The sequence below is a fragment of the Candoia aspera genome, chromosome 1 (genome assembly GCF_035149785.1).
Source record: "Candoia aspera isolate rCanAsp1 chromosome 1, rCanAsp1.hap2, whole genome shotgun sequence".
In the NCBI taxonomy this organism is placed as follows: domain Eukaryota; kingdom Metazoa; phylum Chordata; class Lepidosauria; order Squamata; family Boidae; genus Candoia; species Candoia aspera.
In genome coordinates, this window is record NC_086153.1 from 80,677,980 (window position 1) to 80,704,599 (window position 26,620).

General features: G+C 41.4%; 1 protein-coding gene across 5 annotated transcripts in view; it reads right to left on the reverse strand.

Annotated features, from left to right (window-relative positions):
• MAP3K4 (mitogen-activated protein kinase kinase kinase 4) overlaps positions 1-26,620 on the reverse strand; it is a 107,161-nt gene that overhangs the window by 11,980 nt on the left and 68,561 nt on the right. For 2 of the 5 annotated variants that reach the window (XM_063307803.1, XM_063307793.1), the window contains exons 11-22: positions 26,182-26,331; positions 25,249-25,389; positions 23,151-23,284; positions 21,124-21,202; positions 20,800-20,878; positions 18,834-18,930; positions 17,634-17,750; positions 16,669-16,769; positions 13,855-13,935; positions 11,863-12,054; positions 11,187-11,257; positions 10,533-10,649 (exon numbers count right to left, since the gene is read on the reverse strand). In XM_063307803.1, the coding sequence (XP_063163873.1) occupies positions 10,533-10,649; positions 11,187-11,257; positions 11,863-12,054; positions 13,855-13,935; positions 16,669-16,769; positions 17,634-17,750; positions 18,834-18,930; positions 20,800-20,878; positions 21,124-21,202; positions 23,151-23,284; positions 25,249-25,389; positions 26,182-26,331 (1,359 nt within the window). The remainder of the gene's footprint in view (positions 1-10,532; positions 10,650-11,186; positions 11,258-11,862; positions 12,055-13,854; positions 13,936-16,668; positions 16,770-17,633; positions 17,751-18,833; positions 18,931-20,799; positions 20,879-21,123; positions 21,203-23,150; positions 23,285-25,248; positions 25,390-26,181; positions 26,332-26,620) is intronic. The other 3 variants (XM_063307795.1, XM_063307814.1, XM_063307809.1) reach the window with 3 other exon arrangements.

The following is a 26,620-nucleotide window of genomic DNA, read 5'->3' on the forward strand; positions in this document are numbered from 1 at the left end:
CCCTGAATAGGGGCCCCCTCCTGCTCACCATCAATACTCTTGACATCACCCTCCCCTCCAGATTCACATTCCATTTCAGCCCCCTCCCTTCCAGAGTTCCTTCCTCCCTCCAGGGTCTCATGACAGTCCATCTCCCCCTCCAAGCTCCCATGGGAACTGGGCAACGATGGAAATTCTTCAAAGGAAAACTCCTCCAAGGACAAATCACTGCTGCTCTCCAGGTCTGATAACGCTTCTGGCCCAGGTGGCTGCTGCTGGAAAATAGCTAATGAGAAGATTCTTCCCCCCTCCCCCTTGGGAAATGCAAGCTAGAGGTGGAGGGCTGCGGCTCCCCCTCCTCCTCTCTCTCTGGCCTCAGAGCCTCTGGCGGGGGTGGAGGTTGCCAATTTACAAACTCCTCTGCTTGGGATTTCTCTGCTTGCTCAGTCAAGTGAGGAATCTCTGGGAGAGTGCGAGGCTTCGGTTTGTGAGGGAAAAGCTGATGGAATCGTTGAACCAGCGTTGGTGAATGCACATCTCTGGCATTCTCCCACGTGCACTCTTCCTCAGGGTACCCTTTCCAGTGTATTAAATATTGGATGTCCCTTCCCCTCCCCCTAGAGTCCAGAATTTTGACTTCGTATTCCTCCTCCCCATCCACAATTACTGGAGGTGGGGGAGCAGTTGCGATCGTAAGGCACTTGGGGGAGGGTCTTTGGCTAGCAAGGCTCTGTGAAAGACTGGATGGATTTTCATGGATGCTGGCAGCTTTAAGCGATAAGCCACTGGATTTATCTGCTGTACCACAGTGAAAGGGCCCACAAACTTAGCGTCCAACTTCTTAGAGGGCCTGGTAGAGGTCAAAAACTTGGCAGAGAGCCAAACTTTGTCTCCTACCGCAATTGCTGGCCCCTCTTGTCTGTGAGCATCTGCAGCTCTCTTGTAAGCACTCTTTGCCCTGTTCAGCTGCTCCTTTAACAACTCCTGTGCGGCTTGCTGTTCTAAGAAAATTAGCCGCGGCTGGAACAGTTCCCTGATGGGAGGAGGTGGGCAACACCCGAGGGTTAACCCCGTAGAGTGCTTGGAAAGGAGACATCTTGGTAGAGGATTGCACAGAGTTGTTGTAAGTAAATTCTGCCATGGGGAGCAGGGCTGGCCAATTGTCTTGCTGATAAGTGGTGTAACACCTGAGATATTACTGTAACCATTGGTAATTTTCTCAGCTTGCCTGTTACTAGCAGGATGATGCGATGATGATAGGTGGATCTGGACCCCTAATGACTGGAAAAGGGCCCTCCAGAACCTGGAAGTGAACTGAGGGCCTCTGTCACTCACCAAGCGATTTATCATGCCTCTATACCAAAAAACATGGTCCATAAACAACTGCGCTGTGGCTTGCGCAGATGGGAGGCCCTTGCAAGGAATAAAATGCGCCATTTTAGTGAAAAGGTCCACCACCACTAGTATGGAAGTCAGCCCCTGGACCGGGGGTAAATCAGTGATGAAATCCATGGAGATTGTATCCCAAGGCCTACTGGGGGTGGGTAGGGGTTGCAAGAGTCCTGTGGGCTTCCCTGGGAGAGGCTTGGCTCATCTACAGGTATGACAAGAAGCAACGTAACCCTTTATGTCTGCAGTCATCTTAGGCCACCAATAGTCTCTCAGAGCTCTATGGAGAGTTTTGAAAACACCTCCGTGGCCTGCCGTTTGATGGTCATGGCAAAATCTCAGTACTTCTTCCCTCAATGAGGGGGGAATGTATAATTGCCCACTATGCAAGAGGATTCCTGCCTCCACATTAAAGGGGGAGGCAGTGTCTTGCGGGCCCCTCTGGAGGTCATCCATCCTGGCCCAGGCATACGGGTCCTGTTGCTGTTGAGCTCTGACTCTTGTAAATAGGTCCTCTGCTTGTCTGCTTGCTGCTAAAATCTCTGTCTGGTTCCCCCTCATAGACTGCTGAAAGTTGTGAGGTTGTAATATAGTAGCCTGTACCTCCTGGTGAGTAGCGAGGGTTGCCTGAATGGATCGAGACAGGGCATCTGCCAAACAGTTCTGCGCCCCGGGAACATATGAAATAACAAAATTGAAACGGGAGAAAAACTGGCTCCATCTGATTTGGCGTGGGGTGAAGGATCTGGTGTTTTGTAGAAGCTGTAAATTCTTGTGATCGGTGCAAACTTTCACAGGAAAGGTTGCACCTTCTGGCCAGTGCCTCCACTCTTGAAATGCTGCTTTAATTGCCAGCAACTCCTTGTTAAAAACATCATAGTTTCTCTCTGCTGGTGAGAGCGTGCGGGAGAAAAATGCACAAGGGAGCAATGTATTCTGTTTTGTTAGTATATTGCAATAAAACAGCCGCGAGAGCAAAATCTGAAGCATCTGAATGCATTATGAATTGCTTCGTGGGATCAGGGTGCTTTAAAAGCGGCTGGGATGCAAAGAGCTGCTTAAATTCTTGGAAGTCTGCTTGCTTCCTCTCCCCCCAAATGAATTTTGATCCTTCCTTCAAAAGCTGTGTGCAGGGTTTAGTCCTGTCGCTAAATTTATTTATGAATCTCCTGTAAAAATTGCAGAATCCTAGAAATTTTTGTACCTCTTTCACATTTTGGGGGGGTTGCCAAGAGAGAATTGCCTGGACCTTAGAAGGATCCATGGATATGCCTTCTGTTGATATTTTATAGCCCAGGAAATGTAATTCAGTTAAATCGAAGGCACACTTCTCTAGCTTGGTGAACAGCTTGTTCTCTCTGTCTTTGTAAAACATTACGTACATGGGTTACATGAGTTGTAGCATCCTCAGAGAAAATTAATATGTCATCTAGCTAAATGACCAGATACTTATCTAGTAAATCAGAGAAAATCTGATTCATAAATCGGGAAAATATGGCTCCTGCATTAGACAAGCCAAAGGGCAAAACAAGGTACTCAAATTTAACAAACCTGGTGTTGAAGGCAGTCAGATATTCATGCCCCTCTTTCATCTGGATCAGATCGTACGCATTCCTGAGGTCCAACCTAGTAAAAATGCGTGCTTTCTGTAAGCGATCCAGCAGATCAGATATTAGGGGGAGTGGGTGATTTTCCTTGACCGTGACTTTATTGAGGGAACTGAAATCATGCACCGCTCTCATGGGTGCCTCCTGGTTTGCCGGTGCCAACAGGTCAGGCTTCTTTGGTACAAAGAAGGTAGGAGCAGACGCTGGGGAAGTAGATGGTTGGATGAAACCCTTTTGGAGATTAGAATCCAAGTAATCCTTTAAGGTGGCTAGTTTCTTGGGGGACATGGGATATTGTTTCCTTGCTGGAATCTTGGCTCCTGGTATCAGCTCAATGGTGCAATCACAGTCCCTGGGGGGGGGGGGTAGTGCTGTGGCCTCTTGTTTGCTGAAAACGTCTGCGAAATCTGCATATTTAGCTGGCAACTGGACCCCCCCTGCTTCCGTGACTGCATTGGTTGCTGGAGAGAGAAGAGAGGCTTGAATCTTGTGGTGCTGGCATTCCTTAGTTGGGAAGGAGATTGCTCCCATAGTCCAGTTCAACAATGGGTTGTGGATCTTCAGCCAAGGTGTGCCCAGGACTATAGGCACATTAAGTGATGCCATAACATAAAGTTGGATCCACTCAGTGTGGTCTCCCGTTGCAAAGGTTCTGTGAAACTTCTAATCGGCCCTGCCTTGAGGGGCTGGCCATCAATGGTCTCAACTTCTATGGGACGTGGCAATTCTATGGTCAGGATGTTGAGGTCTTGTACAGTCTGTTTTTTGTTGTTTATTCGTTTAGTCGCTTCCGACTCTTCGTGACTTCATGGACCAGCCCACGCCAGAGCTTCCTGTCGGTCGTCAACACCCCCAGCTCCCCCAGGGACAAGTCCGTCACCTCTAGAATATCATCCATCCATCTTGCCCTTGGTCGGCCCCTCTTCCTTTTGCCTTCCACTCTCCCTAGCATCAGCATCTTCTCCAGGGTGTCCTGTCTTCTCATTATGTGGCCAAAGTATTTCAGTTTTGCCTTTAATATCATTCCCTCAAGTGAGCAGTCTGGCTTTATTTCCTGGAGGATGGACTGGTTGGATCTTCTTGCAGTCCAAGGCACTCTCAGAATTTTCCTCCAACACCACAGTTCAAAAGCATCGATCTTCCTTCGCTCAGCCTTCCTTATGGTCCAGCTCTCGCAGCCATATGTTACTACAGGGAACACCATTGCTTTAACTATGCGGGCCTTTGTTGTCAGTGTGATGTCTCTGCTCTTAACTATTTTATCGAGATTTGTCATTGCTCTTCTTCCAAGGATTAAGCGTCTTCTGATTTCCTGACTGCAGTCAGCATCTGCAGTAATCTTTGCGCCTAGGAATACAAAGTCTTTCACTGCTTCTACATTTTCTCCCTCTATGTGCCAGTTATCAATCAAGCTGGTTGCCATAATCTTGGTTTTTTTGAGGTTTAGCTGCAAACCAGCTTTTGCACTTTCTTCTTTCACCTTCATCATAAGGCTCCTCAGTTCCTCTTCACTTTCAGCCATCAAAGTGGTATCATCTGCATATCTGAGATTGTTAATGTTTCTTCCAGAGATTTTAACTCCAGCCTTGGATTCCTCAAGGCCAGCTTGTCGCATGATGTGTTCTGCATACAAGTTGAATAGGTAGGGTGAGAGTATACAGCCCTGCCGTACTCCTTTCCCAATCTTAAACCAGTCTGTTGTTCCGTGGTCTGTTCTTACTGTTGCTACTTGGTCGTTATACAGATTCTTCAGGAGGCATACAAGATGACTTGGTATCCCCATACCACTAAGAACTTGCCACAATTTGTTATGGTCCACACAGTCAAAGGCTTTAGAATAGTCAATAAAACAGAAATAGATGTTTTTCTGAAACTCCCTGGCTTTTTCCATTATCCAGCGGATATTGGCAATTTGGTCTCTAGTTCCTCTGCCTTTTCTAAACCCAGCTTGTACATCTGGCAATTCTTGCTCCATGAACTGCTGAAGTCTACCTTGCAGGATCTTGAGCATTACCTTACTGGCATGTGAAATGAGTGCCACTGTTCGATAGTTTGAACATTCTTTAGTGTTTCCATTTTTTGGTATGGGGATATAAGTTGATTTTTTCCAGTCTGATGGCCATTCTTGTGTTTTCCAAATTTGCTGGCATATAGCATGCATTACCTTGACAGCATCATCTTGCAAGATTTTGAACAGTTCAGCTGGGATGCCGTCGTCTCCTGTTGCCTTGTTATTAGCAATGCTTCTTAAGGCCCACTCAACCTCACTCTTCAGGATGTCTGGCTCTAGCTCACCGACCACACTGTCAAAGCTATCCCCGATGTTGTTATCCTTCCTATACAGGTTTTCTGTATATTCTTGCCACCTTTTCTTGATCTCTTCTTCTTCTGTTAGGTCCTTGCCATCTTTGTTTTTGATCATACCCATTTTTGCCTGGAATTTACCTCCAATGTTTCTAATTTTCTGGAAGAGGTCTCTTGTCCTTCCTATTCTATTGTCTTCTTCCACTTCCGCGCATTGCTTGTTTAAAAATAATTCCTTATCTCTTCTGGCTAACCTCTGGAATTTTGCATTTAATTGGGCATATCTCCCCCTATCACTGTTGCCTTTTGCTTTCCTTCTTTCTTGGGCTACTTCTAGTGTCTCAGCAGACAGCCATTTTGCCTTCTTGGTTTTCTCTTTCTTTGGGATGTATTTTGTTGCCGCCTCCTGAACAATGCTGCCAACTTCTGTCCAGAGTTCTTCCGGGACCCTATCTACTAAGTCCAGTCCCTTAAATCTATTCTTCACCTCCACGGCATATTCCTTAGGAATATTAGTGAGCTCATATCTAGCTGATCTGTGGGTCTTCCCTAATCTCTTTAGTCTGATCCTAAATTGTGCAAGAAGAAGTTCGTGATCTGAACTACAGTCAGCTCCAGGCCTTGTTTTTACCGACTGTACAGATGTCCGCCACCTTTGGCTGCAAAGGATGTAATCAATCTGATTTCGGTGTTGTCCATCTGGTGAAGTCCATGTATAAAGCCGTCTCTTAGGTTGTTGGAAGAGAGTGTTTGTTATGCAGAGTGAATTGTCTTGGCAAAATTCTATCAGCCTGTGTCCTGCTTCGTTTTGTTCTCCCAGGCCATACTTACCTGTAATTCGAGGTGTCATTTGACTGCCCACCTTAGCATTCCAGTCTCCTGTGATGAAAATAACATCTCTTTTAGGCGTGTTGTCCAGTAGGTGCTGCAGATCCTCATAGAACTGCTCTACTTCAGCTTCTTCAGCATTTGTGGTTGGGGCGTATATTTGGATCACTGTGATGTTAGATGGCTTGCCCTGAATTCGAATTGAGATCATTCTGTCGTTTTTTGGGTTGTATCCAAGCACTGCTTTAGCCACTTTACTATTAACTATGAAGGCTACTCCATTTCTTCTGTGGTCCTCTTGTCCGCAGTAGTAGATCTGGTGGTCATTTGATGTGAAGTGGCCCATTCCAGTCCATTTCAGTTCACTGACGCCCAAAATGTCTATCTTTAATCTTGACATCTCACCAATAACCACATCCAATTTGCCCTGGCTCATAGATCTTACATTCCAGGTTCCGATGGTGTGTTGATCCTTAGAACATCGGATTCGCCGTTCACCACCAGCACCGTCGGCCGCTAGCCGTCCTTTCGGCTTTGAGCTAGCTGCGTCATCACGTCTGGGGCTAGTTGAGCTCATCCTCTGTTCCTCCCCAGTAGCATTTTGACCATCTTCCGACCTGGGGGTCTCATCTTCCGATGGTATACCGACATATCTCTGGTTGTACTGATCCATTGAGTTTTCACGGCAAGAATACTGGGGTGGGTTGCCAGAGAGGTCGCATTTAGTCTGACCTCTCTGTCATGACCTTCCCGTCTTGGGTGGCCCTTCACGGTTTAGCTCATGGCATCATTGAGGTGCTCAAGCTCCAGCACCACGACAAATCCACAAGGGCCTCTAGCTTGACCCGGTGCTCTGGGTTTATGTGCATTATGACTGGTAAGTAGTAAAAGGATTGCCTGGAATCCTCGGAATGAGCCCTTCTTAATTGATTGATGGTCTCCCTGAGCTCTGTGGAGGGAGACCGACGGAGTTTCCCTGGTTGGAAGTCGAGGTGGAGGTGGCTCTTGGTTCTGCTGCTTGCCCTGGGGCTCTTATGGAATTTGCTTGGCTTCTCACTGGGCAAGCTCTCACCATGTGCCCCTGGACCCTGCAGTAGAAACAGAGGGCTCTCTCTCTCCTTCTCTGTCTCTCAGCCTCGGAAATAAGCCTCCTGCTCGCTCCGATCTGCATCGGCTCCTCTGGCCCTGAGTAAAGAGATGCTGCGGAGAGAGCTGGAAATCCTGGAAGCGCTCTGAGGCCGTTTCTCCCCGGCTGCATCTGTCTGAGCTCTTCTAGGCTGGCGTCTACGACCACAGACAGTTGATATAAACCTTCTAGGGTAGCTGGTGTTCCCTGGCGCACTAATTCATTTTTAATTTCTTCATCCAGCCCCTGTTTGAATTGGTCTTTCAAGGCACTCTCATTCCAGTCCAGATCTCCTGCTAACAGCTTGAAATCAGCAATGTAAATTCCCACCCTCTTGTTGCCTTGCTTGAGCTTCCGAATTTCCTGGCTGGCAGTGACCTCTCTGATCGGGTTGTCAAAGTGTGCTCGGAACCCTGCCAGAAAATTCTGGTAGTCATTGAGAATTGGGTTGTTGTTCTCCACCATGGGAATAGCCCATTTGGCTGCCGGGCCCTTTAGCAGACTTAGAATGAAGGTGACTTTGGTTCTGTCTGTGGGAAACTCTGCCGGTCTGCTGTCGAAAAACAATGTGCACTGTGTGAAAAAGGTTCTCAACTGTCCTGCTTCTCCTCCAAACTTCTCTGGTAGACTGCCCTGGGATCTCAAGACTACTGGTGGAGCTGCTGCTGCTGGCACGGTTGTGGGTTAATCGGAGCTGGTTGTTGTAACTGCTGTAGCATGGCTGCTTGTAACGTGTTGATCTGGAGATCTACTTGTTGTTGATGTTGTTGCAATGCTGCTGCCAGTTGTTGGATGGCTTGCCAAATTTCCTGGTTTTCCGAAATTTTCCCAAAAGTCTCTTCCTTTTTTTTTTTTTTTTGTTCCTCCCTCTTTCAATGGGAGTAGTAGAGTTTGTTAGGATTGATGTCCTAACAGTCAGGAACCACACTGAGACAAGGAATAGGTCTCTAGTGTTTTATTACTGCTATATTAGACAGAAAATCCTAACAAACTGAAGAAGCGTGGGAAAAACCCAGACAGAGAAACCCCAAAGTCAAGGCGGGCCTGATCTGTGTCTCTTTGAATGGCTGCTTAACTCCTCAGTACTACGCATGCGTTTTCCCCCCTGGATAGGGGCCCCCTCCTGCTCACCATCAGTACTCATGACAAGAATGGTCCAAAAAGGTAAGAGAAGAGATCGTCGCCCTTCACAAACAAGGAACAGGATACAAAAAGATAGCGAAGTCACTGAATGTTCCTAGAGACACCATTGGAAGCATAGTTCACAAGTTCAACGTTAAAGGAACAGTGGTTACACTACCTGGACGGGGCAGAAAAAGGAAGCTGTCAATGGCTGCAACCAGATTTCTGAGAAGGCAGGTGGAGAGAAACCCTCGAGTGACTGCAAAAGACCTGCAGCAAGACTTGGTGGCAACAGGCACTGAGGTTCCAGTGAGCACAGTAAGGCGCGTACTAAACACAGGAGGTTTCCATGCCAGAACTCCAAGACATACACCACCACTGACCCAAAAGCACAAGAAAAGTTGGCTCCATTATGCTCAAAATCATATAAATAAGCCACAGAAGTTTTGGGATTCTGTTCTGTGGAGCGATGAAACAGAACTGGAACTTTTCGACCTGATGGATCAGCAATATGTCTGGAGGAAGAATGAAGCATACGCTGAAAAGAACACTCTGCCTACAGTGAAGCATGGTGGTGGCTTGGTAATGCTCTGGGGCTGCTTTGCATCCTCTGGCACTGGAAACCTGCAGCGTGTGGACAGCAAGATAGATTCACTGAAGTATCAGGAAATCCTAGGAGAAAACGTCATGCCGTCTGTAAGGAAGCTGAAGCTTGGGCGTCATTGGACCTTCCAACAGGACAGTGATCCCAAGCATACCTCAAATTCCACTAAGGCTTAGATGCGGAAGTAGTCCTGGAAGATTCTACAGTGGCCATCACAGTCACCTTACTTGAACCCCATAGAAAATCTCTTGTGGGATTTGAATAAGGCGGTTGCAGCACGCAAACCCAAGAATATTACTGAACTGGAGGCCATTGCTCGTGAGGGTCCTCAGGAACGCTGCCAGAAGCTGGTGTCTGGCTATGCATCTCATTTGCAGCAGGTCATAACAGCAAAAAGGTGCTCTACTAAGTACTGAAGATGCTTGCCATGAAGGGGTTGAATAATTTTCAGACTGGAAAAGTCATTGTAAATTGCATTTTCAGTTGACTTTGGGGACACCACTTGAAGCATTCGTTGTGTTGAGCTATTTCAATTGCTTTTGTTTAATTTGTTCATTGCAAACAGCTGAAAGTCTGTACATTTTGACAATCAACCTGATTTGCAATGGGAGTTGAATAACTTCAATTACAACTCTGTGTGTGTGTGTGTGTTTTAAAGTTCTTAATCTTGTATTTAAAACTTCTTTTGCTAAGGATTGAAGGAAACTCACCTGGTGCTGTAAAACTTGTTGATCCAAAGGTTCCTAATAGCTGAAAAGCAGTTAATAAGCAATTTCTGAAAGTGATTAGAAAAGGAAGTATGCAAACCCAGTGTCTTCTTGAAGGTGCCCACCGGGGTTTGAGCAAAAAGATGGCTATCCCCTCGTCTCCCAGAGCTCTAAACCTGCTGGAGATCGCTGTCTTGAAGTCTCCTTGCAAGGAGCAACTGTCTGGAGCACTTGTGGGTGATCTCAAGTCTTGTCCAGAGAGGAACTGCGAAGAGCCGGTCTACTCACTAGTTCTTCATTCTGCTGCAGTCATTGGCTCCACTTTTAGCAGAACTGTCTTCAGTTCACCATTTCTTCCCCAGAAGTCAGAAGTCCCACTGCAAAACCAATTATAGAAAGGCCAAACAAGATCCTTTTCTGCCTGCACTCTTCTTCAGTTTTAATTGCCATCCACTTCAATTTCTACTAACTTTGAAAGGAGGAAAAGTAACATGAGTATATAACTATACCTGGATTTTCCTTCTCTGCAGCTAGTGAAACCTTTGGGGTGGAGATTTTGATTAGAACAATGGATCAAGGCTAAGAGATCAAAACCTATTCATCCTCCATCCAAATCCACTGCCCCTTGCTGGGAAATTGGAACATTCTTCTCACACATGTTTAATTTGTTCCTTAAATAGCAAATACAATCCTGGAACAATCCACAAGTAATTACTTCCAGAAACAACAAATAAAATGAAACACAGCATGAGTATATAGCTTAACAACGTAAAGCAAGGCCAACATTTCTGTATTCTCCTATTAACTAAACATCTTAGTTTGTACTGTATGTTAACTGCAAGGGTCAATGACCACCATCTCCTTACCCTGTGAAGTTCTACACCAAAGTAGCGGACCAGATTAGGATGCTTAATGCCTTCAAAAATTTTCAACTCATCTGCAGTTTCTTTTATTGTTTTGTGATCATTGGGTTGAAATCTTATCTGCAAAAAGCCACAGAATTTTATGAGTGTTGCAACCCAAGCTAACAGGAAGAAAGACTGAATAAACGCAACACTGAAGCCACCTCCAGATCTGTTTATATGATCATGAAGAATGAGTAAGAACGACAACATATCTATACAGATAATATAGAAATTTCTTCCCTTGTCTTCTACTTATCTAGGGCAAGTAACAAAAGTTTAAAATCTGTTAAAAATATAATCAAGCAGGGGCTACAGACAAAAAATTACAAAATCTCTACCAATCAGCAAACAAGAGCTGACCTTCCATACTTCACGCAGCAAGTTATTAAATAAAGTTAGCGCAGCTACTGAGAAGCCCCTATCTCGTCCTTTTTGCCCATGCCTCCATTCTAGGTTGAATACAATGGGATGCCTTTCCTTCTGATATTAAAAAGCAGACATGTTGGTAGGAATGAGGCATCCCTTCACAGTAAATGACATAATTTCTGCCATTTAAGTAATGAAATAAGTTGTATAAACGAAAAATATATTAACTCATAAAAGCGTTTTACTTACTTCTTTCATAGCCATCAATTCACCAGTGTCAACGCTGATGCAAGTATAAACTTTCCCATATTGACCTTCTCCTGCAGAATTGTAATAAAATAAAAGTCTAAGCATTCTGAAAATATTTTTCTAGGTTTTATCAGTATGAACCAGTTATATATGATCTACTGCAGAATATCTATATAAACTTCTGTGTGGGTTCTTTTGTTAGATGCCTTGAACCCTCTAGGAATGAACAATCCAACTGATGCACAGGTATATAAACAGAAAGTGTTTTAACCACCCCCATCTCCAAATATCTTATATGATAGCCCTGTTATGAAGAGTTCATATTAACAGCATTGTCTAGCTCCTGACTTATCCTATCCAATTCCCAAGTTAAAATGATTTCTATATAAACATATATGTCATTCAACCCTAAGTACTTTTTACACAGCTGCATTACAGAGCAAATTTTACTTCTAAATGATCTGCAAGAACGTGCAGAATATCCTAGACTTAGCATTCTTCAAGCCATCATGGTTTCTTAAACAAACAGCAATTATAAATACACAGATTGACAACCAAAGCAAAGTTCCTGATCCAGATGAGGATAAAATATGCAGAAAGACATATGTATAACATTTCTGGGTTAGAAGCACAAATGTAAACTCCCTCCATTAAAGGTAGCTCACTAGAAACTTACCAATTTTGTTTCCTCTCTGCCACTTAAAAGTGACCTTTCTTAAGCCTACATGCATGACATTATCGTAAGATTTGGGCGTGTCACAAACTTGGCCAATGATATTTTTCCGTCTCATTTCCCGATACCTCTTTTCCTCAAACAGCTGGACAGATTTCTGAACTGTTTCCATAGGTCCCTGTCTGGAAGCAGTGTCTAGAAACAAACAGAAAAGGCAAAAATTATTATTATTATTATTGATTATGAATGAACTGCAGTTATCTGCCTACACCATTAAAACAGTGTAAAAGTTAGTAGTGTTCCAACACTAATAAATGTTCTAAATATTCTAAGTATTTGACTTTTTATTATACTAAGATAATCATTTAGACTTTATTTTACCAAAGGTACTGTATATTTAGAATACTTAGAAGATACTTACTTCTCATCCCACCCACCCCCACCTCCCTGCAGCCCAAATTCATACATATATCTAGCTATAAAAACTGGGCATGGAATACTTTCCAACAGCAGCAGTGACTATAGGAGGAGTTTGATTTATTTCATTGTAATGTGTTGCATCTGTGTGTTTTTATACCCTCTCATGGCACATCTGTGCATGTCTGTGTCTATGGGTGCACTGGGAAGCACAGGATAGGCTACCTATCCCCACTCTAGGCACGCGATTAGGAGGCAGAAGAGAGAAAGGCTTAGAATGGAGCAGTGACCAACATTGCAAGCCTCTTCCTGATTGTGTCTCCCAAAGGGATTCATTTAGGGAATTTTTCAGGATTTTCTTTTCCCCCACAGCCCGACCATGATCTAACTACACGGGCCTAGTAAAAAAGGTAAAGATTCCCATTTAGTCGTGTCTAATGACACACTAGGGGGCGGTGCTCATCTCTGTTTCCATGGCCGAAGAGCCAGTGTTGTCCAAAGACACTTCCACGGTCATGTAGCCAGCATGACAATCACGCAAATGCTGTTACCTTCCCGCCGAAGCAGCACCTACTTGCATTTGCATGCTTTCGAATTGCTAGGTTGGCAAGAGCTGGGGCGAGTGCAGAAGCTCACTCTGCCACGCAGCACTCGGGTCTCGAACCGCCAAACTTGCAACCTTCCGGTCGACAAGCCTGGCGTCTTAACCACTGAGCCACCATGGGTCTAGTACAGGATGGTAAATTCAACTTCCAGATCTGAGAGAGAGACTGGCCCAAAGTCACCCAGCCAGCTTACGCCTAAGGGAGAAGTAAAACCTGGGTCTCTCTGCTCCCAGTCCATCACTCTGCTCCTAGTCCATCACCTTAACCACTATACCACACTGGTTCTCAAATAAATGTGTATATGTACATATATTTGTACTGAATAAAGGTGACAAGATCCAAGGACAGTTGCTAGCAAAAAGAATGTAGGAACTGACACTGATTTAATCCTCCAGCAGCTCCATATAACAGGGATAGGGACTCTATGGCCATCCAGATAATTTTGAACTTGTATCTGTCAACACTGTCCATGTTATTCTCGTTATCTGGAAGCAACAACAGGGGGCAAAGGCTTCCCACTCCTATTCTATGCTGAAAATACCTAGAATATAGATAAATACAAGGATATGCTTGAACAAGGAAATAAAAGTACAATGTTGATTTGTTCATGTACCAATAATATGAATATAATGACAACTATAAGAAAAGTAGAGAGCCAGTTTGGTGGAGGGGTTAAGGCATCTGGCTAGAAACTGGGAGACCGTGAGTTCTAATCCCGCCTTAGGCACAAAGCCAGCTGGTGGACCCTGTGCCAGTCACTCTCTCTCAGCCCTAGTAAGGAGGCAATGGCAAACCACTTCTGAAAAACCTTGCCAAGAAAACTGCAGGACTTGTCCAGGCAGCCTCTGAGAATCAGACACGCTTGAACAGATTAAAAAAAAATAAACCTTTTAGAGAATTAATAAATTATACCTGCTATGAAATGGCAGTTTGAAATGCATGTATTGCGAAAACAACAAACTCATTTTCTAACCTTTGGTCTGACTGATAAGAGTCCGAAGTTCCCAACTTCTTCGGGCTGTTCCACTTGTGTCCCCTTTTGGATAAGATGGCTCTGTGAAAACAAGATGCTGTAAGTAATGTACGGCACAAAAAAAGGGCCAAGAACTGATTTCTCACCCTTTGATCAGCAGCTTTTAAGAATTCCTGCTCATATTAAGATGAAAGTGAAGGCTATTATGAATGTGTGAACTGGGCTCCACAACGGGAGATACTATTCACAAACACGTGAACTGAGTAGTTACAGCCATTGTAAAAATAAGCATTGGGCCCCTCACGTCCTATTCTTTATGTTAAGAGTCAATAGGTTAGCTGCGGAGAACCAGTCATGGAAGTAGGCATCCCTACTCCTCCTACACACTACAACCAGTTACCCCACCTGTGTCAAAAATAAGTTCTCAAGGATCAGCAGATCCTCAGATACAGCATGGGATATTGCATCATGTCCTGATGATGGAGGGCAGTTACTCGAAAGTTACAGCAGAAGTGTGCTTCAGCTCACAGAAGACATTTCTGATGTCAGTACAATGGTTTAAAATGAACACATTGGAAAAAATGGAAACATTTAATGGCATATGTAAAAATAGACCTGTGCAAAAGAAAAAAATGAAGTGAAGAACTAGAAGTTCTAGCTTCTTTTTAAAAAGGAAGGTGAATAGCAAAATAATTGTCTGAAATAAATGAAGAGCATTGTCTTCATGAGCATAGTAGAGTGGACCTCAGAAGTGTTCCATTTAATGGAGCACATTAAATAGGAAAAAAGCCATGAAAGGCTAATGGAGATTAATTTAAATATGTTAAGTGTTCTGGTTCTTTGTATAAGAAAAGGAGTTTGGATGCTCACATCCTGACCAAAGGGGACTATTCAAGCTAAAACCCAAATGGCATCTTAAGAGAGAAGGCTACCCAGTTGCTTTTTTGGAATAAAAAGAGCTGGAGGGAACCAAGTGCTAATTTTTGCAACAAGAAACAAACAGATTATTGGAGACTGGCTTCCACCATTTCACTTCCAGGAAAAAAGTGACAACCCTGCCTGGGCCAAGAGCTCATCTGCTTGCTTGAAGAACTGAGAGAGCAGTCCTAAAGGAACCAAAATAGATTTTAAAAACCATTTTGGTGATATCTGGTGAACGGTGGTTCTTTAGCCAATGTTGAATATGACTATTTTAAATTTTTTTAAAAGCTATTTGACTCTGTTGGATATTTTTGGCCAATCCATTCATAGGCACTAAGAAATTCAAGCAATTGTGCATGATTATCCCATGTAGAATTCACCAAGGTTACTGTTCTACATATATTGAGGTTGGTTTAAATATATTAAAATATATTATTTGTCCTTTCCAGATGAGGCAATAGGGTGGGCAAAACAAACTGCCTTGTTTCGAACAACTGAACCTTGATTTTCATAAGGAACAAGTAATGTCTAATTGTTTTACATTTCTTGCTTGAACAGTCTTGTAAAATTAGTTGGTCATATAAAAATACTGAAGTTATCCAAAGATGGGCAATTTTCTAGATTATATTTAAGTCAAAAACTTTATTATACATTTAAGTTATCATTTCCCTACATTTGCATATCTTGATTTCCCCCCAAATGTGCCTTCTAGCTGGACTGGACTATAAGTTCTATCATCCTTACATAGCACACCCATTGGCACGGTAGATGGGAATGTAGTACTTAAAAACAGCTGGAGGCCATGAGGTTATGAAGGGTTAGCACAAAGAAATAGCCTATGAACCAGATTCATATATATAATTCTGGCAGCTCCAGATCACATCCACCCAAGTGGATACTTTTGGTTCATATTAATCCCTTCAAATGAAAACATGTTAGTGGTAGGTTAAGGGGATCCCTATGTAAGAAGTTCACACCTTTCAACCTATTTCTTCACTATATTGTACTGTTGCAATTATCCAGTTTCTGTAAACCTGAGAAAAAGGAAAGGCAAGGATAGTAATCAATCTCTCTGTCTCTCTCTCTCCCGGTGATGCAAATATGCCAAGATTTTAGAAATGGTGGATAGTGTTATTGTCTTCCACAGAAAAAAGATACACATTTGATCTCTTCCAAGTCTGCTCCTTATTGGAATTCATATATGCAATAAATTGCAGGAAAGATTCTTCCATTCCTTAAAAGCCCTTGGTTGCAATTTGCGATATAAATATGTTTTACCCGTATATTTAAGTGCACAAAGGAAATTGACACAATAGATAAAACAAAGACAGCCTGCTTCAACTAAACATTTACTGTCCAAGGAGGATGTTCTTGCTTTTCATTGCAAAGTATGCTTTGAGTGATGGGCTATCAGTGAAAGTTTTCCTTTGAAATTTTTCTTTAATTTAATGTGCTAACCAGTATGTCTGCAGCAGCCTTCTCAACAGCAGCTCCTATATATCCCAGAAAGACTCCTAGGGAAACCTATTTCAAATCCTCTTTTTTATTGCAAGTTTTCAACCAGCTAATTAACTCTCCAATCCTCAAGCTTACAGGTCCTCATGTAGTTTTATTTGTTAGATAAATGTTATAGCTATCGTCATACGTGCTAATGTTGAAGTCTAGGCAACTCCAAATGAATTATTTGCAAATAATGCAAATAAATTTCAAAACTAGATTTAGTGAGAAAGCCATTCTAAATGTTTTTAAAATCTGATCCTGTACTGTCAAATTCTTCATAATTATTTCAGAGTAAGGATGACAAACTTAAAGTTAAGCAGAAGCCTTTTCAGGATATGGTAAATATATTTTAGGGGAAAAGGTATTCATATACAATCATCATTATAATAGCACCTTCTCGTTCTTCTGTGGGACTTGAATGTCGGCTTAATGATCTAAACTGTAGTTCAGCAGCAATTGAAGCCAGTCGATCATTTTCAGGGACACTGGAGCCTCTGTTTAAAAAAAAATGTCACTATTGTATTAATCAGGACTTTTACTCCCCTCTTTTCTGAAGTGCCAAGAAACTGAAAGTGCAAGTAAAAACACAGCCATGATTGGTTATGTTAACCAAAGCTATATTTGAAAAAGCAAGCTAAATATTTATGGTATATATCCACATAAATGTATCCATTATCTTGAATAAAGGAACTTAAAAAAAACTTTTTTTTAAATGCTTTTAATATTAGAGTCAGCTAAGCTAAATGCAAAAAGAACCAGCATGTGCAAATGTAAAGCCACATTATGCATGCTTAAAAAAAACCCCAACCATCTCTTAAGAAAGTGGTGATTGAAATCCTTTGGCTTAACCACAAAAGAGCTTTAATCAGAGACAGATGCACAAATTGCAGTTGGAGGAAATGGAATGGTAAAGTACTCGTGTCATCACCAGTTTGCAAATGCATGTATATAACATCGTATATGTTCTCTCTTGGCCCTGGTCATATCTCGATGTGTATATGTCTATGCATTTATGCTGACTGTATCACTGGTCTAATTTCTGTATGAGTTCAGTCACAGCTGGCTACTATAAAACTGCAGAAAGAGTAGACAAATGATCTGCATGCATTAAAGATAACGAAATAATTCAAACATACACACACACACACACACATATGTAACATACATGCATTATCAAAAATTTAGTTGAACATGCACTTCATACAAATGTTTAAGAATTTCAGAACCTGAACAGAAACCAGTCAGTCATGGGGAACACACAATGGAACCACAAGGAACTACGAGGATCTAAGTGCACGCGCATCTTATATGAGTGGCATGAACAAGAATGAGTCTGCTGCACTGGGGCGTGGAGCTACCTGAGGTCATTTGCACTGCTGACAGGTTTTGGCTGAGCTGAGTCACCCCCAACAGGAGTGGGGCGAGAGAAAGCAGCGCTGCAATGGTTCCGTACATCACTTGGGACATTCCTTGTGCTGCAGTGAGAAGAAAAGCTTCAGGGAAAAAAGTTTTGGCTCCACTTTTAAATGGATTTTTTAAATAAGATGACTCAAAACAGCAGCCTGGAAACAAAAACCTTGTAAAAAGTTAAACTTGGCTTCTAACCCACAAGAAAGATTTCTGAACATGAAGTACTGAAAACAAAATTGGAAAGAAAAAAAATGTCATGAAGGACATAGCTCCCTTCAGAAGTAACTTGGGATTTTACTTTATGAATAAGAAGCAATAATATGCTTTTGCATGGTAATGTTGGATTTAATTCTGCAGTAAAACCTTTGAAGGGTCAATGTCCATAAACCCTCTGGTTTCTAAATCCATAGGAGCCCTACTGTATTCAACTAACTCTCATTAACAACAAAAAATGGAAGCAACCACGTCACTGATGAATCCACACATAAGCTAATTTTTTTTAAAAAAAACAACAGAAGATAATGCAACACCATCAAAGCTTATCTTCTGCATCTCAGTCCCTTGGGAATCTTTTGAAAGGGCATTTTTAGTAAGTTGTAGTAAATAGCATCAGTAGCATGTTCCGTTGGCCTCATTAAATAATTTAGTAGGGTAGACTGATCTGAGGGACAGCATTCTTTTTCTTGGCGTCCCCAAGATTGAGCACTCAGGAAGGAAAAAAGGGTCCAAAAATGGTAGTATAGAGCTAGTTTCTGTATAGGAGTAGAAAAAGGAAGAGTTGCTTCACTCTGATTGCCTTACAGACCTTATATCATGGAGAACAAAAAAGCAACAATATAAAGAGTGCTCTTTAATTTAAAAATCCAAGCGCAGGGAGGGGAAGAACTGGATGACTTATCAGCTTGTCACTCAGTAATGTCAAAGGTGCAATTCCATTACAGACAGGCATGCTCCACACACTGCACAAAATAGCAAGACGTTACTATGGGGCAGGGGAGGAAGTTGTGTTTTCCCCAGGAGTGGGAATACTGTGCTTCAGTGCAGAAGAAGAGGAGGGACAGCTGTAGGATAATATTGCTGGAACTGCTTCAGAAGCATCATTTTTGTATTCCATAAGCAATAAAGGTTTGGGATAAGGCTTTAAATACCTGAACCCTTCAGGTGTTGGGATGATGAGGTGAGGATTTGGGGGATCACTATGGCATCGAGGTACTTTCACGGGGCGGGGACTATTCCGATGAATGGCTGCAGGCAAAAAAAGGCAGAAGAAGATCATTCATGTGGTTACAGGAAACAGAGACCACCACATCACACCTTAAGTTCTACATTAACTGAATTACAATAAATTTGTCCAAAACTAAAGAATGAATTGAAATTCACTCTGATTTTGCAAATGCCAACTAAAAGAGTTCACCGTTTGTCTTCAAACATGTCTACCAAACTACCAAAATGAACTCTTAAGAATCAGGTCAGCACAACTTAAGTAGGCTAGCAGACTGGGGGAAAAGCAGCAAAAAAAAGAAGAGTAATTTATACTTTTAAAGTCATTTGGCAGAAAAGTAGTTTAAGAAAATTCAGCGGAAAAAAAGAAGCAGGTAAAAGTAAAAAGTTACCTAAGTTATAAGACAATTCTAACCTTGACAGGTTGGCTAATATGTCTTGGGGGCTATTCAGACATAACCAAGAGGCCCTCTAGGCAATGACACAGAATTGGTTTGCTTATAAGTTTACAAGCCCAGACAAGATTGGCCAGGTGCTGCTACCTGCTGTTTAACTTGCTCGTAGATGTAACTTTTCATAATTAACCTGGACTGGTTTGAACTGACTTATTTTTCAGGCCCATTTTTGAGGATCAAGTGCATGCTAATATTACAGGTAGTCCTCATTTAGTGACCACAATTGGGACCGGCAACTCAGTCATTAAGCAAAGTGGTCATTAAGTGACACTGGAATTGTGCTTATGATCTTACTTCAGCTTTCCCTTGCTTTACAGACCTGCAAAAGTTGTAAATGTGAGGATTGGTTGTAAGGTTACTTTTTCATCATCATCATAACTGCGAATGGTCGCTAAACAAGGACTACCTGTACTGAAGTAGTTCTTGTCTATAGCCATATGTATGCAGCCATCAACATAAGCAACTCTTTTGTTAGACATTTCCTTCAGAGAAAGCTACAACTAGTTGTGAAGTACATGCTGCAGTTTGTAGATGAGATTCCAGGTTTAACCATAGACTTGTTGTGTTCCTGCAGGACTGAATATCGTAGTATACACTCAATGGGCTATACTTGGTTTGTAGGGCATAATGTAACCAAGTCATAATTAAGGAATCTCAGATAGGAGCCTGTGAAAGAAATGTATAGAGGTATCTAAATCACTGGTTTAGTTCTTGCTCTCAGATCTGTAAGAAATTACATTCTAGTCTGTTCACCTTGATTACAAATGCCTTAGATCAATGTTAAGATGAATAGAAGACTGCAGTAATGTGCCTACCAGAGGAAGCCTTTGAAGAGGATCCAAAAACTTCAATCAGTAGAGAATGCAGCTGTGAAGCTATGGGCTGCAAGGAGTTATCCAAAACATGCCACTCCATTGTTATCCACTGGGCTTTAGTTTCAGAGTTCATTTTAAAAACTACTTATTACCATTTGTGCCAGGATTCTGAAAATGCCACTACCTCCCATGTGAAGCTGCCTACTCTTTTGAGATCATCTGGAAAGACCCTGTTGCATATCCTGCTGATTTCCAAGACTCATTTGACAGGAATGTGCAAGAGGGCCTTCTCAGCTGCTGTGCCCAGACTCTGGAATGTCTGTACCCTGGAAAAGCAACATGGCTCCCTGCCTAATGTCATTCTAATAAAATCTCTATTTCAGAAAAACTCTGTCCCATTAGATGCCTGTTTGTATCTTTGCCATGTAGTCTTCTCCACCTTGCTTCTATTTGTGAACATATTATTTGGGATGTCTCATATTTAAAAGTTGCTAATGTTGCTATCTACCTTATAACTGCTACTAATAAGGGTTTGTTTTAATTCCAAGTAACCTAGATCATGTCTATTTCTATAAGCCTTAGCTGCAAAATTCCAGAGGAAGAGACTACAGCTGCTGCCTTACCAAGGTACAAACCTGTAACAGGACTGTGAGGTTTTCCAATAACATGGCCAATACATTCATTCATCAATGACTGCAAACTCTGAAAAAAAGAAACACAGAAAAAAGCACTGCAAACGAAATACACTTGCTAAGTCATACTGCTGTATATTTAAACCACAAGAAATGTATAAATTGGAAATCAATTACGTTAATTACATGATAAATCAAGCCATTAATTAATTAATAAGGAGAACCATTAAAAATATTTTTTTAGAACAGCCACTGGTCTCAAATATAATTGATAATATTTATTAATTTGAAATGTATGATTAATTAATGGCATACCAAGAAATCATCTTCAGGCAGAGCAGAAATAAAGGCTGGTTCAATGGCTTGAAGAAAATCAAACCCCTGTGTTGCCCACCTGTCCAACAGAAAGAAATTATTTGTTGATGTTTATATTAAAAGTTCTATTTACTGAGAGTAATAAATCTGTTATGCTACACAAGTTTTGCCTTTCAAGCATTAATAAATTATATAATAGGATCAATTCAAGGTTGCATTCCTAAAGCTGTTTTTTTATGGCTATTAATCAGGAAGAATACTGTAATCTCCACATGTTTAATTAAAGGAGCTTTATAAAAACAAATCAGATGGTCCTTCCAGTTTCTGTAAGGTTAACATTTTCTAGATGAAAAAAATAAGACTCAATAGAAATTACCAATCAAAGCTATTTGAGAAAAACTGCTGAATTTGGACTGAGAAAATCAAGACCCAGAACACATCTCAACCCTGAAAACACGAGGTGGGCTTTGGACAAATCTACATAAGCCAATTTGGCATTTTTGCTTTAAACATGCTCAGTTATTCATGCCTCAGTCACCTACTGCTTGGAGTACTGTAATATGTTCTACACAGGGCTGCCCTTGAAAAGCATTTTGAAGCAACAACTGGTGTAAAATGTGGCAGCCTGGGCAGTAATGGGTGTATCCCATTATACTCAGGGGACCCTGTTGTTTTGGGAGCTACGCTGGTTGCCAGTGGGATTCTGGGTGCAATTCAAAGTGCTGATATGACCTTTAAAGCCCCACATGACTTTGACCTCCCATATTCATCTGCCCATCCAATCAGGTCAAAGAGGGTCAACTCCCTCCAGGTCCTGTCTTTACAAGATGCCACCTGATGGGACCTTGGAAGATGGCATTTTTGATCTCCACCCCCATGCTTTGGAACTCCGCCCCACAGAGATCTGGTCCGCTCATTTGCTCCTGGGTTTCAGGAGAACAGCTTATACCTAGTTGTTTCATCTAGGGAGGAGGAGGGCATGCAGTGAGAAGTGTTTCAAACTGGCAGGCACATAATTTTGTCTGTTTTTTTGACATGTTTGTTGTTAATTTTGTCAATTTTATTTATATATTTGTCAAATTTTGTCACCGCCCATCTCCCCCAAAAGAGGGACTCTGGGCAGTTTACAATAAAGCTAAAAAGATTAAAATACAATAAAAACAAGATATATTACATAATGTATAAATATAAAACATAAAATATTATCCAAGATGGTAATTAAAAGTTCTGGTTCAGATTTATAAATGTATATAATTAATTAATGAATAACAAACAAATAAATAAATGATATATACAAAAATACAAATTATATGTGGGTTTATCCATTATTTTCAAGGTTATTTTAATCTATGCAATGATTCAGATTGTTAGCCACTTTGGGAATGGGCAGTGTACAAATAAAGCAAGCAAATAAGTAAAGTAAGTCAGTCAGTCAGTAAGTAAATAAGCATGGTAAAGTGTGTTCTCTATCCCATGTGGGAAGTCAACTCTTCAAGTGCTGAATGGCATGGAAGAAAATGTTGCAGTTGGAAACCACAATCTTCATCAGGATCAGGCAAGGAGATACTGATATCTATTCTTCCTCCAGACATTCTGCAAGACAGTAAGTGTCCCACCCACTTACCAGCCCCCCCATCAATTCTGCCGTATCTCCAGTCATAACAACTATCTTTCAAAATAAATATAACAGGAGAGATGTCCTCATAGTAGGGACAGTTAAAAACTTTATAATGCCACAATATACTTTTAACTCTATACTGTCACTGACTGCAAGTGCTTAATGAATTCCCAGAGAATTCATGAAGTCCAAGTGTAGCTCTTAACTGAGGCAATAAGTAGTGGATTACATTCTAAACTGCAGTGATTATTTAATGTACCAGCATTACATTAGTTGTTATTTAATAATTTAATCAACACTAATTAAATCAAAGTCATCTACACAGTAATTCTGTTCTGTGTTTAAGATACAAACTTCACAGAAATGAAAGGGGCAGAAAACATTTAAAAAGCGTCTGCTTTATCATTACCTGGGTCTGGTGCCTCGTCCACTCTCACATTTAGTAAGGACATAATTCATCCATTTTCTTGCAAAACTGATATACTGGTCTCCTATTTTCTGTCTAAATTCTCCAGACATTAGTCGAATGACTTCTTTATGATACTGTAACAGATTTAAATGATCACTCCGGACAATGAACATTCAATGGTTAGAACCGCTTAATGATGTGACTAAAGAGCAGTCTGGCTCAAATTATCCTACTTCGGACACATTATCTAGCTCTCTGGAAAATGCTGGGAAAGGTGGAGGAATAGAGAAGAGGATGGTGACCAGCAGCAAGGTGGATGGACTCAGTAACAGTGGCGATGGGTGCACCTTGGGAGTCCTGAATTAACAGGTTAGGGATAGATCATCATGGAGAAAATCTATCTATGTGGTTGCTAGTAGTTGATAATGAGCCGATGGCACATAATCAATCAATCAATCAAAGGGCAGGGTGAAGCACAATACAGTAATGCTGAGAATATAGTAGGGCTGTACAGCAGTTTGAATGTGAAGGTGTTTTGGAGCATAATGATATCTCTTGTCTGCAACTCATTAAAGCAGCTGCATTTTTCCCCAGGATTGCCCAGCTGTCCTCTGCAGTTCAAGCTCAATCACAGCTGGAAAAGACACATTTGGCTTAAGGAGCTGCAGACAGGTGCTTCTATCTGAAGCACTCTTCTGTCTTTGAATTTCAAGCCCTGCACAGCCCAGAAAATAACAATAGACTCATCTGGAATATCTGTGTAACAACTTGCATTCAAAGCCTGATGATATTCACAGCAGCATGAAATAGTAACATACAGATAAATACAAAATAGAACGCAGCACAATAAACAGAAAGCAGGCATTCTACTTTACCCAGTGGAGATCTTTCTTCACAACAAGGTTTTGAAACCACCTGTGAGTGAGCCATTACCCTGTGGCCATTCAAAAAGAACGACAATATTTGTTGCAGTATGGAAACTGCTGGTGGAGCTCTTCGTACCTTGCTCTGAGGGATACAGAAGGCAGAGGAAGAGCTCTGTAGCTGGCAGATGATGGCATCAGCCAGAAAAAAAGACTGGGGGTAGCATCCCAAGGTGGTTAGGACATACCTCCCAACTTGTTACCTGAAGTAAGAGTCTCATCCTGCTACCCAGAAGAATTGATCTGAGATAAGATGCAATTGAAAATCTTTCACAAGTCTGGATCTTACTGGAAAAATTAGAGACTATTGGGACCTCTCTCCTACCTCCGAAACTTTCTCATAAACAACTAACAGAAGAGATACCCAATGTAGTACAGTGCTTAAGGGTTCGGACTGGGAGGCGGGGAGTGGGGAGACTCAAGCTCCAGCCCTTCGTCAGTCACAGAAGGGTGACTTTGGGCTAGCCATTTCTCTGGGCCCAACCTACCACATGGAGTTCTTGTTATGGGGAAAAATGGGAGGAAGGAGTGCTTTGAAGGTTGTCCTGAGCTCCTGAAGAAAAAGATGGGGCATACCTTTAACTAACAAGCAAACAACAGACAGACTTTGATAGCAATGGTGCACACTATAAGAAACACTGGAACTGATTGCTTTTAAAAGGGAGAAGAGCAGCAATTTACTGTGAAAGGCAGCAATCTCTGTCAAAGCAGGCAAGGTTGGTCCTCTGTGTCATGCATATGATATGCGACATTGAACTGCCAAAAAAACCAGCTCTGGCTTTCAAAAAAGCAAGTATTCCCATCATGAAAAATATTGTGTTTATGTGTTTATTAGATTTATATCCCACCTTTTGCACAGAAGATCAAGGTGATGTGCATAGTTCTCACACTTACTTTCCCAAACCACCACCCTCTGAGGGAGGTTAGGCTGAGAAAGAACGATCGGTCCCAAATCACCCAGTGAGTTTCCCTGGGACTTCTCACTCCTAGTCCAACACCTCAACCACTATTCCACCTTAGCTCTATTTTGCCCATATGTTAATTGGTTTGCATATAATGCAATAAATATGTTGATTTTAAATATCAGTTTGTGAGCTGCTAGACACGGCCATTTTACTTTGAATATATGATTTCTTTTCCTCTGAAAAGGTAGAAGAGATTTCTCTTAGACTGACCTCAAAGCCGAAGTTGTAACACTGAATCATGGCTTCCCTATAATATTGCTGCAATTCAGATTCAGCAGATTCCGATGTGAACATATGATCAACTCTGTCAATTGCACTGCTTATCTTATTGCACAGCTGTAAAGCATCACTCTGGAAAATACAGAAAAAAGCTCTGCTCATATGTCTGTAATGTAAAGGCACACAATTCTGCAGGAACTTTATGTTAAACATAAATGCCTACATCTTTGCTATTTAGATCATTAAACTAGAATTCAGGGGTACAATCCTATATACATTTATCTGGAGTCAGTCTCACTGAAATTAATGGGATTACTTCTGCTGAGATGTGTAGAAATACAATATTAAAGACCAAATTAGCCAAAGTCTTTCTTCACCAATAACATGATAAGCACTTTTTTGGCAGATATATCAGACTATGAGTTTTGGACATGAAAACTTTTGTCTCTTACACATACATCATAATTATACAGTTATATCTTATGTGTATTTTCAGTCATGTTAAGAATCTGCTAGTAACTTCTCAAAATGTGTCACGCTGTGCAAGCTAAGTACAGAGTTTTTTAAAAAAGGCTCTGCTACTACTTACTATTATGCAGCGCTTATGGAACATAATGTTTCATACATAATATGTAAATATGTATGAATCAAAATATAGACTATATGGCTGCCTAATCAGTACATACAATCCATACAGCGTGTCACATTCATTTTATTTAAACATTCCTACGCTGCCCCCTCTCAACAGTTCTAGACAACTTAGAAAATTGCAAATATCAATCTTTGTGTATTTATATAAAACTGCATGGCAACTATTGCCTTTCTGACTTTCTATGGAAAGCAGATTTCATTATTATATATTTTGAAATGATAAACAAATTAGAATCAACAGCCCAGAAGATAATGAATTAGAAAGATATATACCTTCAATTGTTGCAAAGCTTTGGCAATTACTGGCTGGCTGGAAGTTTGCTCCTGCTGCAAAGAGATCAATCCTTCAAGCAACTGCTGGAAGGCTTTTCTCTGGTTCACAAGATGAACAGGCTGCATTACCACAAGAAGGAGGTTATCAACCTAGAACAAAAGGGTAACACTGTGTTGCTGAAAACTGAATTCAAATATCTGATTCACTCCCAATATTCCAATGGATGGGACTTTTCTTCTCAGGAAATGTATCAATTTAACGTTACAGATTTGGATTTTCTAAAGATTTGTCTCATCATGATCAATTAAGTGGCAATTTTATATACAGAAGCAGATTTCTGTGTACAGAGTTGCTAACAGAGGAGTGAGAATCTTTTGTGCTAAAAAAACCTGTTGATTTTCCCATTTGTCAAAAAGCCATCATTTCCATTGCAATTCT